This window comes from Hippopotamus amphibius, chromosome 16 (genome assembly GCF_030028045.1).
Source record: "Hippopotamus amphibius kiboko isolate mHipAmp2 chromosome 16, mHipAmp2.hap2, whole genome shotgun sequence".
NCBI classification, from domain to species: Eukaryota; Metazoa; Chordata; class Mammalia; order Artiodactyla; family Hippopotamidae; genus Hippopotamus; species Hippopotamus amphibius.
The window spans coordinates 15,734,869-15,750,036 of record NC_080201.1 but is presented as its reverse complement, the minus strand read 5'-3'; the positions used below and the strand labels follow the sequence as shown (position 1 = coordinate 15,750,036).

The 15,168-nt window shown below is 49.2% G+C and overlaps 1 protein-coding gene across 5 annotated transcripts in view; it reads left to right on the top strand.

Annotated features, from left to right (window-relative positions):
* The window catches only part of ZFHX3 (zinc finger homeobox 3), a 243,686-nt gene that overhangs the window by 72,622 nt on the left and 155,896 nt on the right, over positions 1-15,168 (top strand). For 4 of the 5 annotated variants that reach the window (XM_057711280.1, XM_057711278.1, XM_057711281.1 and 1 more), the window contains exon 2: positions 11,905-14,678. In XM_057711280.1, coding sequence (XP_057567263.1) covers positions 11,951-14,678 — 2,728 coding nt within the window. In that variant the 5' untranslated portion in view covers positions 11,905-11,950. The remainder of the gene's footprint in view (positions 1-11,904; positions 14,679-15,168) is intronic. The other variant, XM_057711282.1, reaches the window with a different exon arrangement.

Sequence of the window (15,168 nt, the reverse complement as noted above, 5' to 3'; positions counted from 1 at the left end):
GAGAGCCCAGGGTGGTCAGTGAGGGGCATTTCCACTGGGACCTGTCGAGCCACGCTGAATGTGGAGTGATGGAAGGCTAGTCGCTTGCAGACATCTTGTGGTCTGCTGCAAGTATAAGACGCATATTCAAGCGATGTCAGGAATGGAAATTTTTGTTTTGGAAGTCAGCTCATAATTTCAGTAATTGAAACCACAGAAGTAGTTAAGGTAGTTGAAGTACAGAGATAAGAGCAAAGTGCCAAGGGGAAAAAGTATGATGGTGGTTAAATACTATAGAACAGAGAGGAGAGATTTTTGTGGGTTAACGTAATAGGGAATTTTATTGAATAACTGGAAAAGCGTATCCACAGAGAGCTGAAGGGATGGCAAGAGGAGCAGGCAGGGTAGAGGTTGGAGAGGTAGGAGGAGAGCCAGAAAACCATGTCAGAGAAGCGGAGGGGGAGGATGATTTCAAGGGGAGAGTCCGCAGTTTTGAATGCAGGGGAGATTGAAAAAGATGAGAGGCAAAGAGGAATAGCCATTGGCTACCCTAAGAAGGGCATTGGTGATCTTGGAGAGAGGGCCGAATCTTGGAGGGCCTTCCAACCCCCCCGGAGCAGTGTCCAGCGCCCCCTCCAGAGAGCCTGAGCCTGTATTCTGGGGTGGGCCCAGCGTTTCTGTGTAACTTCATTAAGCTCTGCGGTTGGGTCTGCTGCACAGCAAAGCTTGAGAACCGTCAATGTGATGCTGTCTAGCTCCCCATAAGCGTGCAGAGCTGGAGGAGTCACCTGGCTTTAGAAGACTGGTGTTGGGGAAGTGCAGCTGTGAGCACAGTCCACTTGTTTAAAGCAATTGAGATCTGAGGGAAGGATGGAGCAGCCTCGTATGTCCAGCGATCTGAGCGGTCAGGCTCCCATTTAGGAGCTCAGGCAGGAGTGGAATATGGTAGCCAGTCCAGTGGGAGGGTTGGCCAGTAAAACCCTATGAAGCCCTCTTATTAATCATCATGGAAAGGACAACACACCCCTGCCGTAGAAATAACAGGCAATTCAAAAAAGAAATAGAAATTGCCAGTAACTATCTGCAAATGGGTTCTGTATTACAAGCAAAGAATGTGAGTTAAAATGAGATGCCATTTCTTGCCTGCCAAATTGACAACTTTTTTTTTTTTTAAACAAAATAATAGCCACTATTGATGAGGGTGCAGGAAAATTGAGGCTCTTGTGCCAATGAGTATGAGTTGGAAAGACTTTCCTAGAGGGCCATTTGGCCTATGCCAGGGAGCCTGAAATATTCCTGGTGTTCAAGCCAGCAGTTACACTTCCAGAAATATGTCCTAAGGAAGTAGAGGTGCAATGTTATAGGTGAAAGCTTAGGTTTTAAAGGAAGGAAGGCTTACTTGGTTTCGAAGGCTGACTTAGCTAGTATGTGATTTGTATAAAGTATTTAACTCTCTAAGCCTCAATTTCCTCATCTGTAAAATGGGCTGTTGAAAGAATCAAATGAAGTAATGTCTATTTTAAAAGTGCTTAGAACCACGCCTGGCCCTACTAAGCGGGTAGTAATAGGGCTGCTACTTATTTTTATTATTTTGTTATTACATATGCACAAAGATTTATAAGAGTTTATTGCAGTGTTAACAGCAAAATATGAGAGATTGCCTAAATGTGCAGCAGTAGAGTTTAGTGAAATTTTGCTATGTCCATAGGATGCAGTATTTGTGCACCCATTAATTTTAACTTTACAAAGAATATTTCACGTCATGGCAACACTTTAATGCCTAAATTAAGTTAAAAGGGCAGTCCACTTAAGGAGCAGTCTGATCTGAGGTTCGTAAAAATCTGTAACTATAGACATGCAGAAGGAAAAAACCTAAAAACTTTCTACCTCCCAGAAGTGGGATTATAGTGATTTTTATTTCAGCTCTTGAGCTTTTCTGCACATACCCCAAATTTTTTAAAATAATGAATTCATATTGCTTTAGTCAGAAGACATTATTTAAAATAATTCTAACATCGTGAGATGCCAGATTGAAACTGTAACAGGCCAGATGATACATTTTACATCATTTCCTAACTTTTGCTCCACAGCCCAATAGGAAAAAATGGAGAGATCAGAAATGGAATCTTTTGAGAGGGGTTTTTAGGAAATTGGAGATGAAAAGTTATGGGTGCTGGCAAAGAAGGCATTGAAGTAGTTGGTTACACTTGGTGGGGGGGAGGTATCCAGTTCAGTGGGGAAAGCACCGAGGAATGGCTAAGGTACCTACCTGCCAGGGAGGAGGGGCAGTTGATGCAAGAGGGAGTTAAAGGGACTGCATTTGGTGGAAGGAGGGGCTGCTTCATGTCTGGGAGGAGGATCCATGCATTATGGTGAATAAAGCCAGGTCAGGAGAGATGGACAAAGGATGTTGATCTGTTGTCCTCAGGATATAGTGGAGAGATCTCAGGGTAGACACTGAAGGAAGTATTTAAGCTTAAGTTGAGATAGCTGGTTAAATTGCCCCAGAGCCTTTTTTTTTTTTTTTTTTAAAGAAAAGTGCAGAGAATAAGTAATAGCTGGGTGGTTTCACTTTTTATTACTGTATTCAAGGGTTTGGTCATTTTTGAACTGTGGGTGTGTCTGCATATACAAAAACAAATTCTGTTCCCCTTCATACCAGCTCATCTCTCCCAGCACCCACAGCCTGGGCTCCTAGACTTGGCTCTGCTTCTGATCTCACGACTCCCTCCTCTTCCCCTCCATGACTCTACCAGAGTCCAGAGCCAGAATATCGCGGTAGTTGTAGATTTCCTGCAGGATGGACTGAGCTAGCAGTTTTCAATTCCAGGTTGATTTATGTTCATGCTGGAAAGAGCACAGATACACTTATTAGCACACACGAAGCCCAGGGCCTGGACGATTCTCTGGGCCTTCCAGGCAGTGGTCCTCCTGCAACACAAGAGACACAGTCCAGCATGTGTGTGTTCTCTGACCTCACCATAGTTACAGAATAATTCTTAGGGCTACTGGGAAATTGCTACCAAGAGGATGGAATCTCACCTATTTATAGTTTAACACTTATTGACTTACACTCAGCAGCAATATACAAATACAGTTATTGTATAAAGCACAGAATGGAATTGGATATGGTTCTTCAGTGGATTCCAAGCTAAACAGATGAGGGTATTATTTCTTTGCCCCTTGAAAAAGGTTTCTGCTTATCTCAGAATTTAGGTTGCCCTTGGCTTTTTTTTTTTTTTTTTTTTGAGACCATGGGTTAGTTTGTCCGTTGCTGTATATTTCGCTAATAATTTTAGTCTAGGTTAAGCAATGCCCATTCTGTAGGTTGCTGGGATTCTTCTTTTCCATGGTGGCTGCCCTTGCCATTATATTTAGAATTGCTTTTCACCAAGTTAGAGAAATCTGTCCTGAATCAGGATCATGAATGTCTTGGTAAATATCTTCTGGCGTGTGTTACTTGAAATTCTGCCTGACTTAGAATGGCCATTTGTCTTCTCCAACCAGGGGGCTCTATCTAAGTTAGGACCTCTGGGCTGAAGGAAGGGAAGACCACTTTTCTCTTTCTCTCTGTCTGCACCTGCCTGCCCAGCCTCACAGCCTCCCTCCTTTCGTGAAGCTGTGCCAGATACGAGTAGGGGATCAGGCTGGGTCGGCTGTCCATAGGTATTTTGGGAGGTTCAACATGTGGAATTCCTGCACTGGACAATTTCTTGCTTATTTTTCTTTTTATATAATTTCAGATGTATAAGAAAGTTGTAATAATAGAACAAAAAATTCTCACATAGCTTTCATCCAGACCCCCCATGTTAGCATCTTCTCAGTTCGACTTGTATGTTTGGATTTATGCATGTCTGTATACACACATGCTCTCACACACGTTTTTTCTAAGCAGTTTGAAAACCCAGACATCGTGCCCCTTCACCTCTAGATGTATCAGTGTCAGTGTCTTAAAAACAAAGATATTCTCTTATATGACCACACTGCAGTTATCAAAATGAGGAAATTAACATTCATCTACCACTATTACCCAATCTACAGACCTTAATCAGATTTTGCAAGTTGTCCCAATTATAGGAAGTTGTGCTCTTTATAGGAAAAGAAAGTCCAGATTCTGTGTTATGTTCATTGGTTGTGTTTCTTTAGTCCCCTTTAATCTGAAACAGTATGTCTTTCTGCCCCCTGACACTGACATTTCTGAAGAGCTTAGGACATTTTTGTAGTCCCCAGTTTTTTGTTTTTTGTTTTTTTTAAAGAGAACATTAAAAAAAATATTTATTTTATTTTTATTTATTTATTTTGGCTGCACCAGGTCTTAGCTGCGGCACTCGGACTTCTTACTTGCGGCATGCGGACTCCTTAATGGTGGCATGTGAACCGTCAGTTGCGGCATGCACGCGGGATCTAGTTCCCTGACCAGGGATCGCACGCGGGATCTAGTTCCCTGACCAGGGATCGAACGCGGGCCCCCTGCATTGGGAACTCAGAGTCTTCGCACTGTAGACTGTCCCCAGTTTGGATTTGCCTGATGCTCCCTCATGAGTAGACTCAGGTTTTGCATTTTTGGCGGGCATGTCGGGGAAGGGATGTTGTGGTGGTCTCGGTGTATCCTGGAGGCACAGGACGGCTGTTTGTCTCATTCCTGGTGATCCTAACTTTGACCACGTGGTGAAGGAAGGTGGTGTCTGCCAGGTTTCTCCACTGTAAAGTTACTGTTTTTACTTCTGTAATTAATAAGTGTCTTGTGGGGAGATACTTTGAGACGGTGTAAATATTCTGTAACTACTCAGATTTTCATCCACCGGCTTTAGTATCCATTGATTCTTTCCTGAGTGCGTAATTATGATGATGGCTACCAAATGGTGTTTTTCTAACTCCGAGCGTAATTCCCTCTGCATTTGTTAGTTGGATTTCCACCCTAAGCAAGAACTCTTTCTCCCACACGTTCAAAAAAATGTATAGACGTATGGAATCAGGGATTCTTATTTTATATATTGGGTTATAATCCTTTACTCTCATTAACTTTCTTCCTCAAATTGTCCCAGGTTTGGGCATTGGGAACCCCTGCAGCCTGCTCCTGGGTCCTCTGGTCACACTCTCTTCATTCTTAGAGGACTTCCTTATGTTCTGGCTCAGAAAGATGCTCCACACTCGTCTTGCACTCTCCCTGCCCCAGCCCAAGAATTGGCCGGTTCTCCAAGGAGACCTGGTTCCATGTAGAGGAGAATGGTTACACCAGACATTTCTTCAACTAAGAGAAAGAGAAAGAATGTGTCCAGGGATCATCTTTTTTTTTTTTTTTCCCCTCCCAAAGTGTTATCATTTCTCCCAATACCTTAATTTTCCCTGTGGTTTTATTAAGCATCTGTTACATCTTGGATGTGGATGATAAAGAGATGAATGAGGCATGGAACCTGCTCTCAAGCTGCTCACAGCCTAGTGGCAGAAACAGACCAGTCAACATATAATTACAGCAGTGCGATAACCCCAGAATTGCAATGTGTCACCATATGCAAAACACTATGGGCTCACAGAGGAGGAGGTTAAAGCTGATAAAGCTGACAGAGCAACCCAGTGGGTCACCAGGAATGAACAGAATCTTCACCTTTCAAAGGACCCACGAGGCTGCCTGATGGAACCTCCGGGCCATAGCAAAATGCCCTTCTTCTCCATTCATGAAACCAGAGTCAACATTCCATTTGGAAACTTTGATAATATAGAGAAAGATTTTCATTTATACTGAATTGAACTCTAATGTTTTATAAATTCCCTCTCATTACTCCCTGTTAAACCCTGAAGCTAGGTAGTGGACGAGTAGCTGATCCTCATTGTATGTGGTAGGCAGGCCTTCGTGCGGTTGAGAGTTGTCTCGCCCTGCAGTGGGGACCTCTCTTTTCTTTACTCTTGAGCTGATCCTGGTCAGCCATTCCTTCGTCAGCACCTGTCTTATGAGCTTCTCCCATGTGGCTCATAACATTCTTCCTGCAGAGAGAGAAAATGATGGTGCTGTGATCCTGCTGTGTTTGAACAGGTAGAGGTAACCCCTGTAGCTCAGAGGCCACAATTACGTCTGTGGCCACCGTGTCAGCCTTGGGCTGCCACTGAATTTGTAGTGAAGGGACACCTCCAGGTATTTTTTGCATGAACGCCTGTCAATCCAAGCCCCTTCCACTCTCTGTGGGTTTCACTGCTTGCCTGAAGTTAAATACAAGGCTTCCTATTTATCCTTTCAAAATTTCATCTTGTTTGTTTCAGCCTGTTGTTCCAACGTATCGAGAATTTTTTTTTTAACAGTCTCGATCCCACCATTTAGCATATTAGTTAGTCCTCTCAGCTCTGTGTACTTTGCAGATTGGTGTATGGGCTTGGTCTCGTCCACCCCTCAAGTTGTTGATTTAAGTGAAGGGAACCAGGGGTAAGGCAGGACTTTGAGGCACATTGACCCTTCAGTGGGTACCTTAGGTAACGGCATCCTCCAGCGATAAAATCCGGCAGACTTTATTATCTGAAAGACATTTTGCTACCATAGACACAAAGAAATGATAAACTTTGGGATACATTATTAAAATCAAAAAGTACCCTCTGCTGCATTCCTCAGATCATTGAATCTGAGGGAAGCTATTTTTCAGTTTATTTTATGTGAATTTTCTTACTGAACCTACAGCTAACTGCTAATTCCTCAGGACCCTTTCTCCCCCTAGATGCTATTCAGCAACTGTTGACTGTTCTAAAACTGTGAGGAACTTGCGGTATATAATGTATAACCTATCCTTTTAAATCTAATATAGATATATATTTATACGGATATATTTATAGAAATATATATATATACTTTATCCAAAATGATGATACACGTCACTCCTTCCCCTTGTTTTATATCACTTCTGAGTGCTTTGTCACTGTTGAACATTATATTTATTTACTTGCGGTCTTTCCCCCACTAGAATGTAAGCTGAGATCTGTCTATTGTTGATTCCCTAACATCTGACACATAATAGGTGCGCAGTAAATGTTGAGTGAATGAATGACTGAATGAATACATTTCTAGATTTATAGTTTCTGGAATCAGCCTTTTTTTTTTTTTCCTTGAAAGAAGTCAGGATAATGGGCCTACCATACAGTTCTTTGCCTTTTATCCCCTCTCTCCTGTGTCAAGATATACAAGTAAGAGAGTCCATTCTCCTCCCCCCGCCTCTCCCAAGCCAAAAAAAACAAAAGGTCGTGTGTACGAACTGTCAGTGTTCCATAACATAGCAGTCCCGATAGCCCATGATCTTAGAACCGCCCCTGGTGCCTTAAAGATTGAATGAGAATGTCAGATGATCTGAAGTTCTCTTTGAGAAATAGACACTAAAGAAAAACATAGTAGAGTGGCGAAGAACAAAGACTCCCCAGCCAGACTACGGTTTTGTCATTTAGGCTGCATAACTTGAGTGACCTCAGTTTTCCCATCTTCAAAATGGGGATGAAAATAGCACCCATTCCATGGAATGTTATGAGCATCAAGATGGTGTTGGACGCACAGACTTTACCATGATGCCACGCTCAAGAAGTGATGGCTTCCCTTAGAATGGTTTTCATTTTAAAAAGCTTTGGGAAATAAAGGCGCAGAAGAGGAAATGAAGTCTCCCATAACCTTGTCCCCTAGCAATTACCACTGTAAAAATTTTGTGATACGAATCTCATGTATTTCCATATACAAACCTGTTAGGCTTTGTTCACTCAGCATCCTGTGTGATCATTTTCCCACGCCTGTAAATAGTTTCTTTTAAAAATGATATTTTATAACATCCTATGGAATGCTATGCACTGTAATTTATTTAGAGAGTACCTTGTTTTGCCAGATTATTTCCATCTCTTTTTTTTCTGTTATTAACATTGTGATGAATAATCTTGTATCTCTGTGCATATCTTGGATTGTTTCCTGGAATGGGGGAATTGCTGAGTCAAAGGGCACGTGCATTTTTGAGGCTTTTGATACCCACCGCCAGATTACCTTCAGGAAGACGGTGTTCACTGAGTCCTCCTCCAGCCGACCAGGGAGTCCCTGGGAGCCTGTCGGTTCCCTTCTCTCTGGCAGTGCTGCATGGGTTATTCATGGAGGCAACAGTTTCTCGCTGTCTCTGCTCTCTCTTTGTTTTTCTTTTCTTCCCCTTTGTTTCCTTTCTTGGTTTTCTGCCAAACAGCCTCTTGTGAAAGGACCGCCTAATTAACCCTGTGCTAATTAACAATTTAAAATTACACAGTGCGACTGTTCATGTTTAATTCTCCAGGAGCTGGAGCCCCTCCCCTTCCTAATTACTGCACCCCCACCCCAGCTTCCCTGCAACTGTTGCATGGAGCCCACTCCCGTCTCCTTAAGGGAATGTGATAAAGCTGTCACTTTACATCTTCTTAGCTGAAAGAGGGAGATGGGGGGCGGGGGGCAGGATAATAGGATGGAGTTTTATCATTTTAAACCATCTCTGAAAAATAAAGACTGATATTGGCAAAGATGCAGGGGCTTTACAGGTAGGTTCCAGGGAAGCTGTAACTTGTGAGAGGAGCGAGAGTGGGGGGCTGTTGATGAAGATGTTAGACCTTTTCTGTACAGGATGACTTCTCACATAGCAGATGGAGGCACTCAGCAGAGAGCATGTGAGATCGCTAGGTCACTCCTGTGTCTTCCCTTTAACTTTCTTACGGGAGGGATGTGCTCTATTGAAATCTAGCTGAATCCTTAAAACCACACACACACACTCCCCCTAAAACAACAACAACAACGAAAGCAAACACAGCCCTTGCTGAGTACCACATTGGTGGTCATGAGTAGACTGCATCTTTGTTTAAAGGAGATTTTGGGGTATAAATGGCTAGAGAGAAGCAGGCTGCAGGAAGGGTTGCTCAGGGTGTGTGGTGTGTGAGCTGGCCCTGGTGGTACTGAAGGATGAGGAAGGGGTGCACAGCCGGGGGTGGGGGCCTGTCTGCGAGAGCACAGGGACCTGCTGGGTTCCCAGGCTGCCCTCTGTAACGGATGATCATTGATTTTACGGGAAACCGTGTTTACAGACAGAGTGCTGATCGACCTGCCGAGTTGACTTCTGCCTCCTTAAGTAAGAACTACCTTTTTCTTATTGACTGGTTGATAAACAGAGTGAGAGGAACTGCCGGCCGGGTGGGAGAGTGGTAGAGGGCCTGGGGTCCCGGAGTTGAAGGATGGGGCAGGGTCAAGAGACTTCTTCATCTCTGTGCTCTGGTCCTCTCTCGTCCATCCCCATCCCTGCACCTCCCAGTGACTGGTGGGTGAGCCCAAGACTGACCCTCCCTGGTTAACTAGCAGTGCAGGCACCAAGCCCAGGGGGGCTGGTGGTCTGTTGAAGATGTTGTAAAACAGTGTCTCACTCAAGCTTTAATAATGCACATGCCCTGGGGGTTGTGTTAAAATGCAGATTCTGATCTGGGGTAGGACTGAGAATCTGCATTTCTCACAGGCTCATGGGCGAAGACTTGCTACTCGGTCCTGAATCACACGTGGCTTAGCAAGGTTGTAAGAGCTTCTTCTTGTCCTTGCCAGCAAACACTGAAAGGAAGCCCAGAGCAGGTGCCTGAGATCCCAGGTGGGTTCCTTCTTTCCCAGCAGCATCTCAGTGGGCTGTTGCCCGCTGTGAATGAGTGGCCCCCATGTGTCCCCTTTCACGGGGCTCGGGTCACCACGATGGGGCCATCTGTCTTTGCCCACAAGGTCATCTTTTCTTGACACCTTTTGCTGAGGAATAGAAAACAAAGTTAGGTGAGTTTTTAAAAGTCCCAGTTCCTTAGCTGGATGATTTGTGGAGGAGGAAGAGAGCAGAGCAAGAAAAGCCCACCAATTAATTGGTAAACGCTTGCAGGTTTCTCGGCCCAGTCCAGGCTGGAGAGGAGATTGGCTTTGCTGTCGATACACAAGTCCCTGGTGAAGCATCAAAGCTGTTCTCCTTTATCAATCGTGGCCTCCCCTTCCCGCATGTTCCTGTAACTTACCAAGCATTTATGACATTGATTTTACAATCGGGCTGTTAACCCTCCCACCCCTTCAGGCCTGCCAACCTTTTTGGCATGAGCTGTCCGTCAGATGTCATCCAGCCAATCATGTGCGTCCTTAGGAAGAGCCACCCTGGATTCTCACCTGTATCCCAGCCGAGCCTTGTGAGGAAGTCTCATTGCATGTGCTGTTTGGTTTGGTTTAGTGTAGTCATCGTTGTTTAAAATCAATATGTCTCTTCTAAGGCACATGGAACTTTGTTGTAATGGAGTTTGAGGTTATAAGCTGAGAGGTGGGGTGGATGTGTGTGTGTTTTAAACAAAACATGATACGTTCTTCCAAAAAGTTATTTCTCCTGAGACTTCTGATAAACCTGCCTTCCCTGTCTTTTCCCGAGGGGGAGCTATTGTCTCACCGTGCAGTCGAGGATCAAGCAATGAAGAAAGAATGGGAAGATGGAGGTGGTGGTGGGGAGACCAAACCCAGCCAAAACCTTCATCTACTGTGTGTGGATGAGGTGGTGGGTGGAGAAGCAGCCAAGTGTTCTCCAGGAAGGAGGCGTGGCGGGGAGGGTGGCCTGGGATTTGCAGCGAACATTCAGGGCCATGTGAGGCGCTGAGTTGCCTGTAGGAGCGGTGCCGGATGGAAGAAATACTCCTGTGATGGTGTTGCCACAGGAGCAGAGAGATGGCGGGTGATCTGGTGCCTCCCTCCCCAGGGACGCAGGGTCTCCGAGGGCAGATCCAGCTCAGTGGCACTTTGGAGTCGGAAACGGAAAAGCCCCAGGGCTGAAGGACAGCTGCTTGGGTAACGACTAGTAACTAAGAGGCAGGTGTGGAACGGAGGCTGGCGGAGCCCAGCTGCCATCTCGGCTCGCCGCGAAGATCCTTGACAGCAGAAACCCCCCAGCCCGTGGTGAACGGGCTCCATCCAGACAGGGCGAGATCCTCTCTGCTGGCAAGGGGAGTCGGCCCATTGACAGGCTGGGTGGTTCTTCCTAGAAACATCAAGCTCACCGTTTGCACCTACGTGTTTTGAGCCTAAAGCGAGCTGAGTCACAAGCATGGGTGTCCTGTGGGTTCTGGGGAGGGAACGGGAATTGGGAGATCCACGCTTCTCCCTGCCCGGGTGGCAGTGGGCGCGTTGTTTAGATTTAGGCCCTCAGTTTTACTGCTTATAAAGTGGGATGATGTTTCTCAGACTTGGCAAGGATGAATGCAGCCGTGGGCCCTCTTGGGGGCTTCGCAGAGCTTGTCCAGGCCTGTGTGCTTGCCCTTGAGCCCTGGAGTCCTCAGGTACTTTTCTGTGAACGTCTCAAACTAGAAATGTGGTCGGTAAGAGCAACAGCACAACTTCGCCTCTAAATGAAACGGCGTGTTCCCGCCCCGGGTTCATCATCTTTTCTTTAGGGCTGCAGTCTTCCTCCTCCCGTCTGTCTGTCCCTGGTGGGCGGCCGGGGCGGCGGCGTGCTCCCAGCTGCACGCGGCAGGGCCGCCGTTCTGTGTCCTCGGCAGGGCCCGGAGAGTTGACGCAGTCCTCCTCGCCCACCCGGGGCTTGTCGCCAGCCCCTAACTCTGACTCCGTGCTTGTGAAGAACACAACTTCGAGCTCGTCTCCAGGGGCAGAGCCGTCGACAGTCTGAAGACAAAGAGGGATTCTCCCGATGCCCCTTTCCCCACGCCCCCACCCCTCGCTCCTGCCACGCGCCCCGCCTGGGACACCCAGGGGCGCCGCCCGCCCTCGGCACCTGGACGGGGTGGGGCCACGGCCGGGGTCCCCGCTGTCCTGTGGTCCCCGTTGTGGGTGTGGACAGAAGCCTGTTAGAGCGCTCTGTGCGGGACCTTAGCCTCGGCCCTCCTAACCTCTTTCCTTTCTCTCTCTCTTCCCCCTCTCTCCCTCTTCTCCCCCTTGCCTCCGCCCTTCAGGTCCGATCCGTACTGGGTGCAATGAAAGCTCCACGCAGGCCTTACCATGGAAGGCTGTGACTCGCCCGTCGTCTCGGGGAAGGACCATGGGTGCGGTATCCCTCAGCACCAGCAATGGACTGAACTCAACAGCACCCACCTCCCCGACAAACCCAGTAGCATGGAGCCGTCCACAGGCGAGAGCCACGGGCCCCTGGACGGCCTGAGGGCCCCCTTCAATGAGCGCCTCGCGGAGAGCACCGCCCCGGCCGGCCCCGCCGCCACCGCCGCCGAGCCCGCCGGCAAGGAGGTCAGCTGCAACGCGTGCTCGGCCTCCTTCGCCAGCCTCCAGACCTACATGGAGCACCACTGCCCCGGCGCGCGGCCCCCGGCGCCCCTGAGGGCGGAGAGCGGGAGCGACAGCAGCGAGGAGGGGGACGAGGACAGTGACGTGGAGAACCTGGCTGGGGAGATCGTGTACCAGCCGGACGGCTCGGCGTACATCGTCGAGAGCCTGAGCCAGCTGACCCAGGGCGGGGGCGCGGGCGCGGGCGGCAGCGGGCCTCTCCCGTCGCTCTTCCTGAACTCCCTCCCCGCCGCGGGGGGCAAGCAAGGGGACCCTTCCTGTGCTGCACCCGTCTACCCACAGATCATCAACACTTTCCACATAGCCTCATCCTTCGGGAAATGGTTTGAGGGCCCAGACCAGGCTTTCCCGAATACCTCAGCCCTGGCGGGGCTCAGCCCCGTCCTGCACAGCTTCCGCGTATTCGACGTGCGACACAAAAGCAACAAGGATTACCTGAACAGCGACGGCTCTGCCAAAAGCTCCTGCGTATCCAAAGATGTCCCCAACAATGTGGACCTGTCCAAATTTGATGGCTTCGTGCTCTACGGCAAGAGGAAGCCCATCCTGATGTGTTTCTTGTGCAAACTCTCCTTCGGGTACGTCCGTTCGTTTGTGACCCACGCGGTGCACGACCATCGAATGACCCTCAGTGAAGATGAGCGGAAAATTCTTAGCAATAAGAACATCTCCGCTATCATCCAAGGGATCGGCAAAGACAAGGAACCCCTTGTAAGTTTCCTGGAACCAAAAAACAAAAACTTTCAACTCCCTTTAGTTTCCACGGCTAACCTCATAGGCCCCGGACACAGTTTTTATGGTAAATTTAGTGGCATTCGAATGGAAGGGGAGGAGGCTCTCCCAGCCGGCCCTGCCGCCGGCCCCGAGCAGCCCCAGGCTGGCATCTTGACCCCCAGCACCCTCTTGAACCTCGGCGGGCTCACCAGCTCGGTCCTGAAGACCCCCATTACCTCAGTCCCCCTGGGGCCTCTGGCCTCCAGTCCTACCAAATCCTCAGAGGGCAAGGACTCTGGGGCAGCAGAAGGAGAGAAGCAAGAAGTGGGCGATCCAGATTGCTTCTCCGAGAAAGCAGAGCCAGCCGAGGAGGAGGCGGAGGAGGAAGAAGAGGAAGAAGAGGTGGAGGAGGAGGAAGAGGAGGAAGAGGAGGAGGAGGAGGAGGAGGAGGAGGAAGACGAGGGTTGCAAAGGACTCTTTCCAGGCGAGTTGGATGGCGAGCTGGAGGACAGGCCCCCCGAGGAGTCTGGGGCCGCGGCAGGTAGTAGCAACAAAAAGGACCTTGCTCTCTCAAACCAAAGCATTTCTAACTCCCCCTTAATGCCTAATGTGCTCCAGACCCTGTCGAGGGGCGCAGCTTCTACTAGCTCTAATTCCGCTTCTTCCTTTGTTGTCTTTGATGGTGCGAACAGGAGGAATCGTTTAAGCTTTAACAGTGAGGGCGTCAGGGCCAACGTGGCAGAGGGCGGCAGGAGGCTGGACTTTGCTGATGAAAGTGCCAATAAAGACAATGCCACAGCACCAGAACCAAATGAAAGCACAGAGGGGGACGATGGGGGCTTCGTCCCCCATCACCAGCACGCTGGCTCCCTCTGCGAGCTTGGGGTGGGGGAGTGCCCCTCGGGGAGTGGCGTGGAGTGCCCCAAATGCGACACGGTCCTGGGCTCCTCCCGCTCGCTGGGCGGCCACATGACCATGATGCATTCTCGCAACTCGTGCAAGACACTCAAGTGCCCCAAGTGCAACTGGCACTACAAGTACCAGCAGACGCTGGAGGCACACATGAAGGAGAAGCACCCGGAGCCCGGGGGCTCCTGTGTCTACTGCAAGAGCGGGCAGCCCCACCCTCGGCTGGCTCGAGGCGAGAGCTACACGTGTGGTTACAAGCCTTTCCGCTGTGAGGTGTGTAACTACTCCACAACTACCAAAGGCAACCTCAGTATTCACATGCAGTCCGACAAGCATCTCAACAACATGCAGAACCTGCAGAACGGAGGGGGCGAGCAGGTCTTCAGCCACACGGCGGGGGCGGCGGCGGCGGCCGCCGCGGCCGCGGCGGCCGCGGCCAACATCGGCAGCTCCTGCGGGGCCCCCTCGCCCACCAAACCAAAAACCAAACCCACCTGGCGGTGCGAGGTGTGCGATTACGAGACCAACGTGGCCAGGAACCTCCGCATCCACATGACAAGCGAGAAGCACATGCACAACATGATGCTGCTGCAGCAGAACATGACGCAGATGCAGCACAGCCGCCACCTGGGCCTCGGCGGCCTGCCTTCGCCCGCCGAGGCCGAGCTCTACCAGTACTACCTGGCCCAGAACATGAGCCTGCCCAGCCTGAAGGTGGACAGCGCGGCCCCGGACGCCCCGTTCGTGATGAGCGGATTCCAGCTGGAGCCTGCCGGGCCCATGGCCGCCATGACGCCCGCTCTAGGTGAGGCTGCCTCCGTGTGTGTCTGTGCTGATGACGGGAGTTAAGCCCGGGGAAGCCGCGCGTGCGCCGAGGTCCTGTGGCCCCGGGGGATCCTGTCGCGTCCTGTGGACTCGGGGGGTCTTTACTTTCTTGAGAGTTGTTTTGTGCTCCACTTGAGCGTCCAGCCATCACGTCTTTTTCTCAGGAATCCCTTGAACTCTGCGTGAGCCCGTGGAAGATGGTTTGCATTCAGCGGAGACACACTTACACTCTGGCTCCACGGACCGGGATTAGAATTTAAGTGTTTCCTCTAGTTTTTGGCTTCAGGTCAACTTACCTCTCTGTTCCCATTCCCCCTTTCTCTGTCCCTTTCTTGGTTTGAAAAATCGCCTCGATTCCCCTCAACTTTTGGGTTCCGTTAGGTATTTATTGCAACGTAGAGGAAACGGTAGCTGGAGTTTAAAATAGGGACAGTCATCTCCGGAAGAGGAACTGGAAACCATAGTGTATC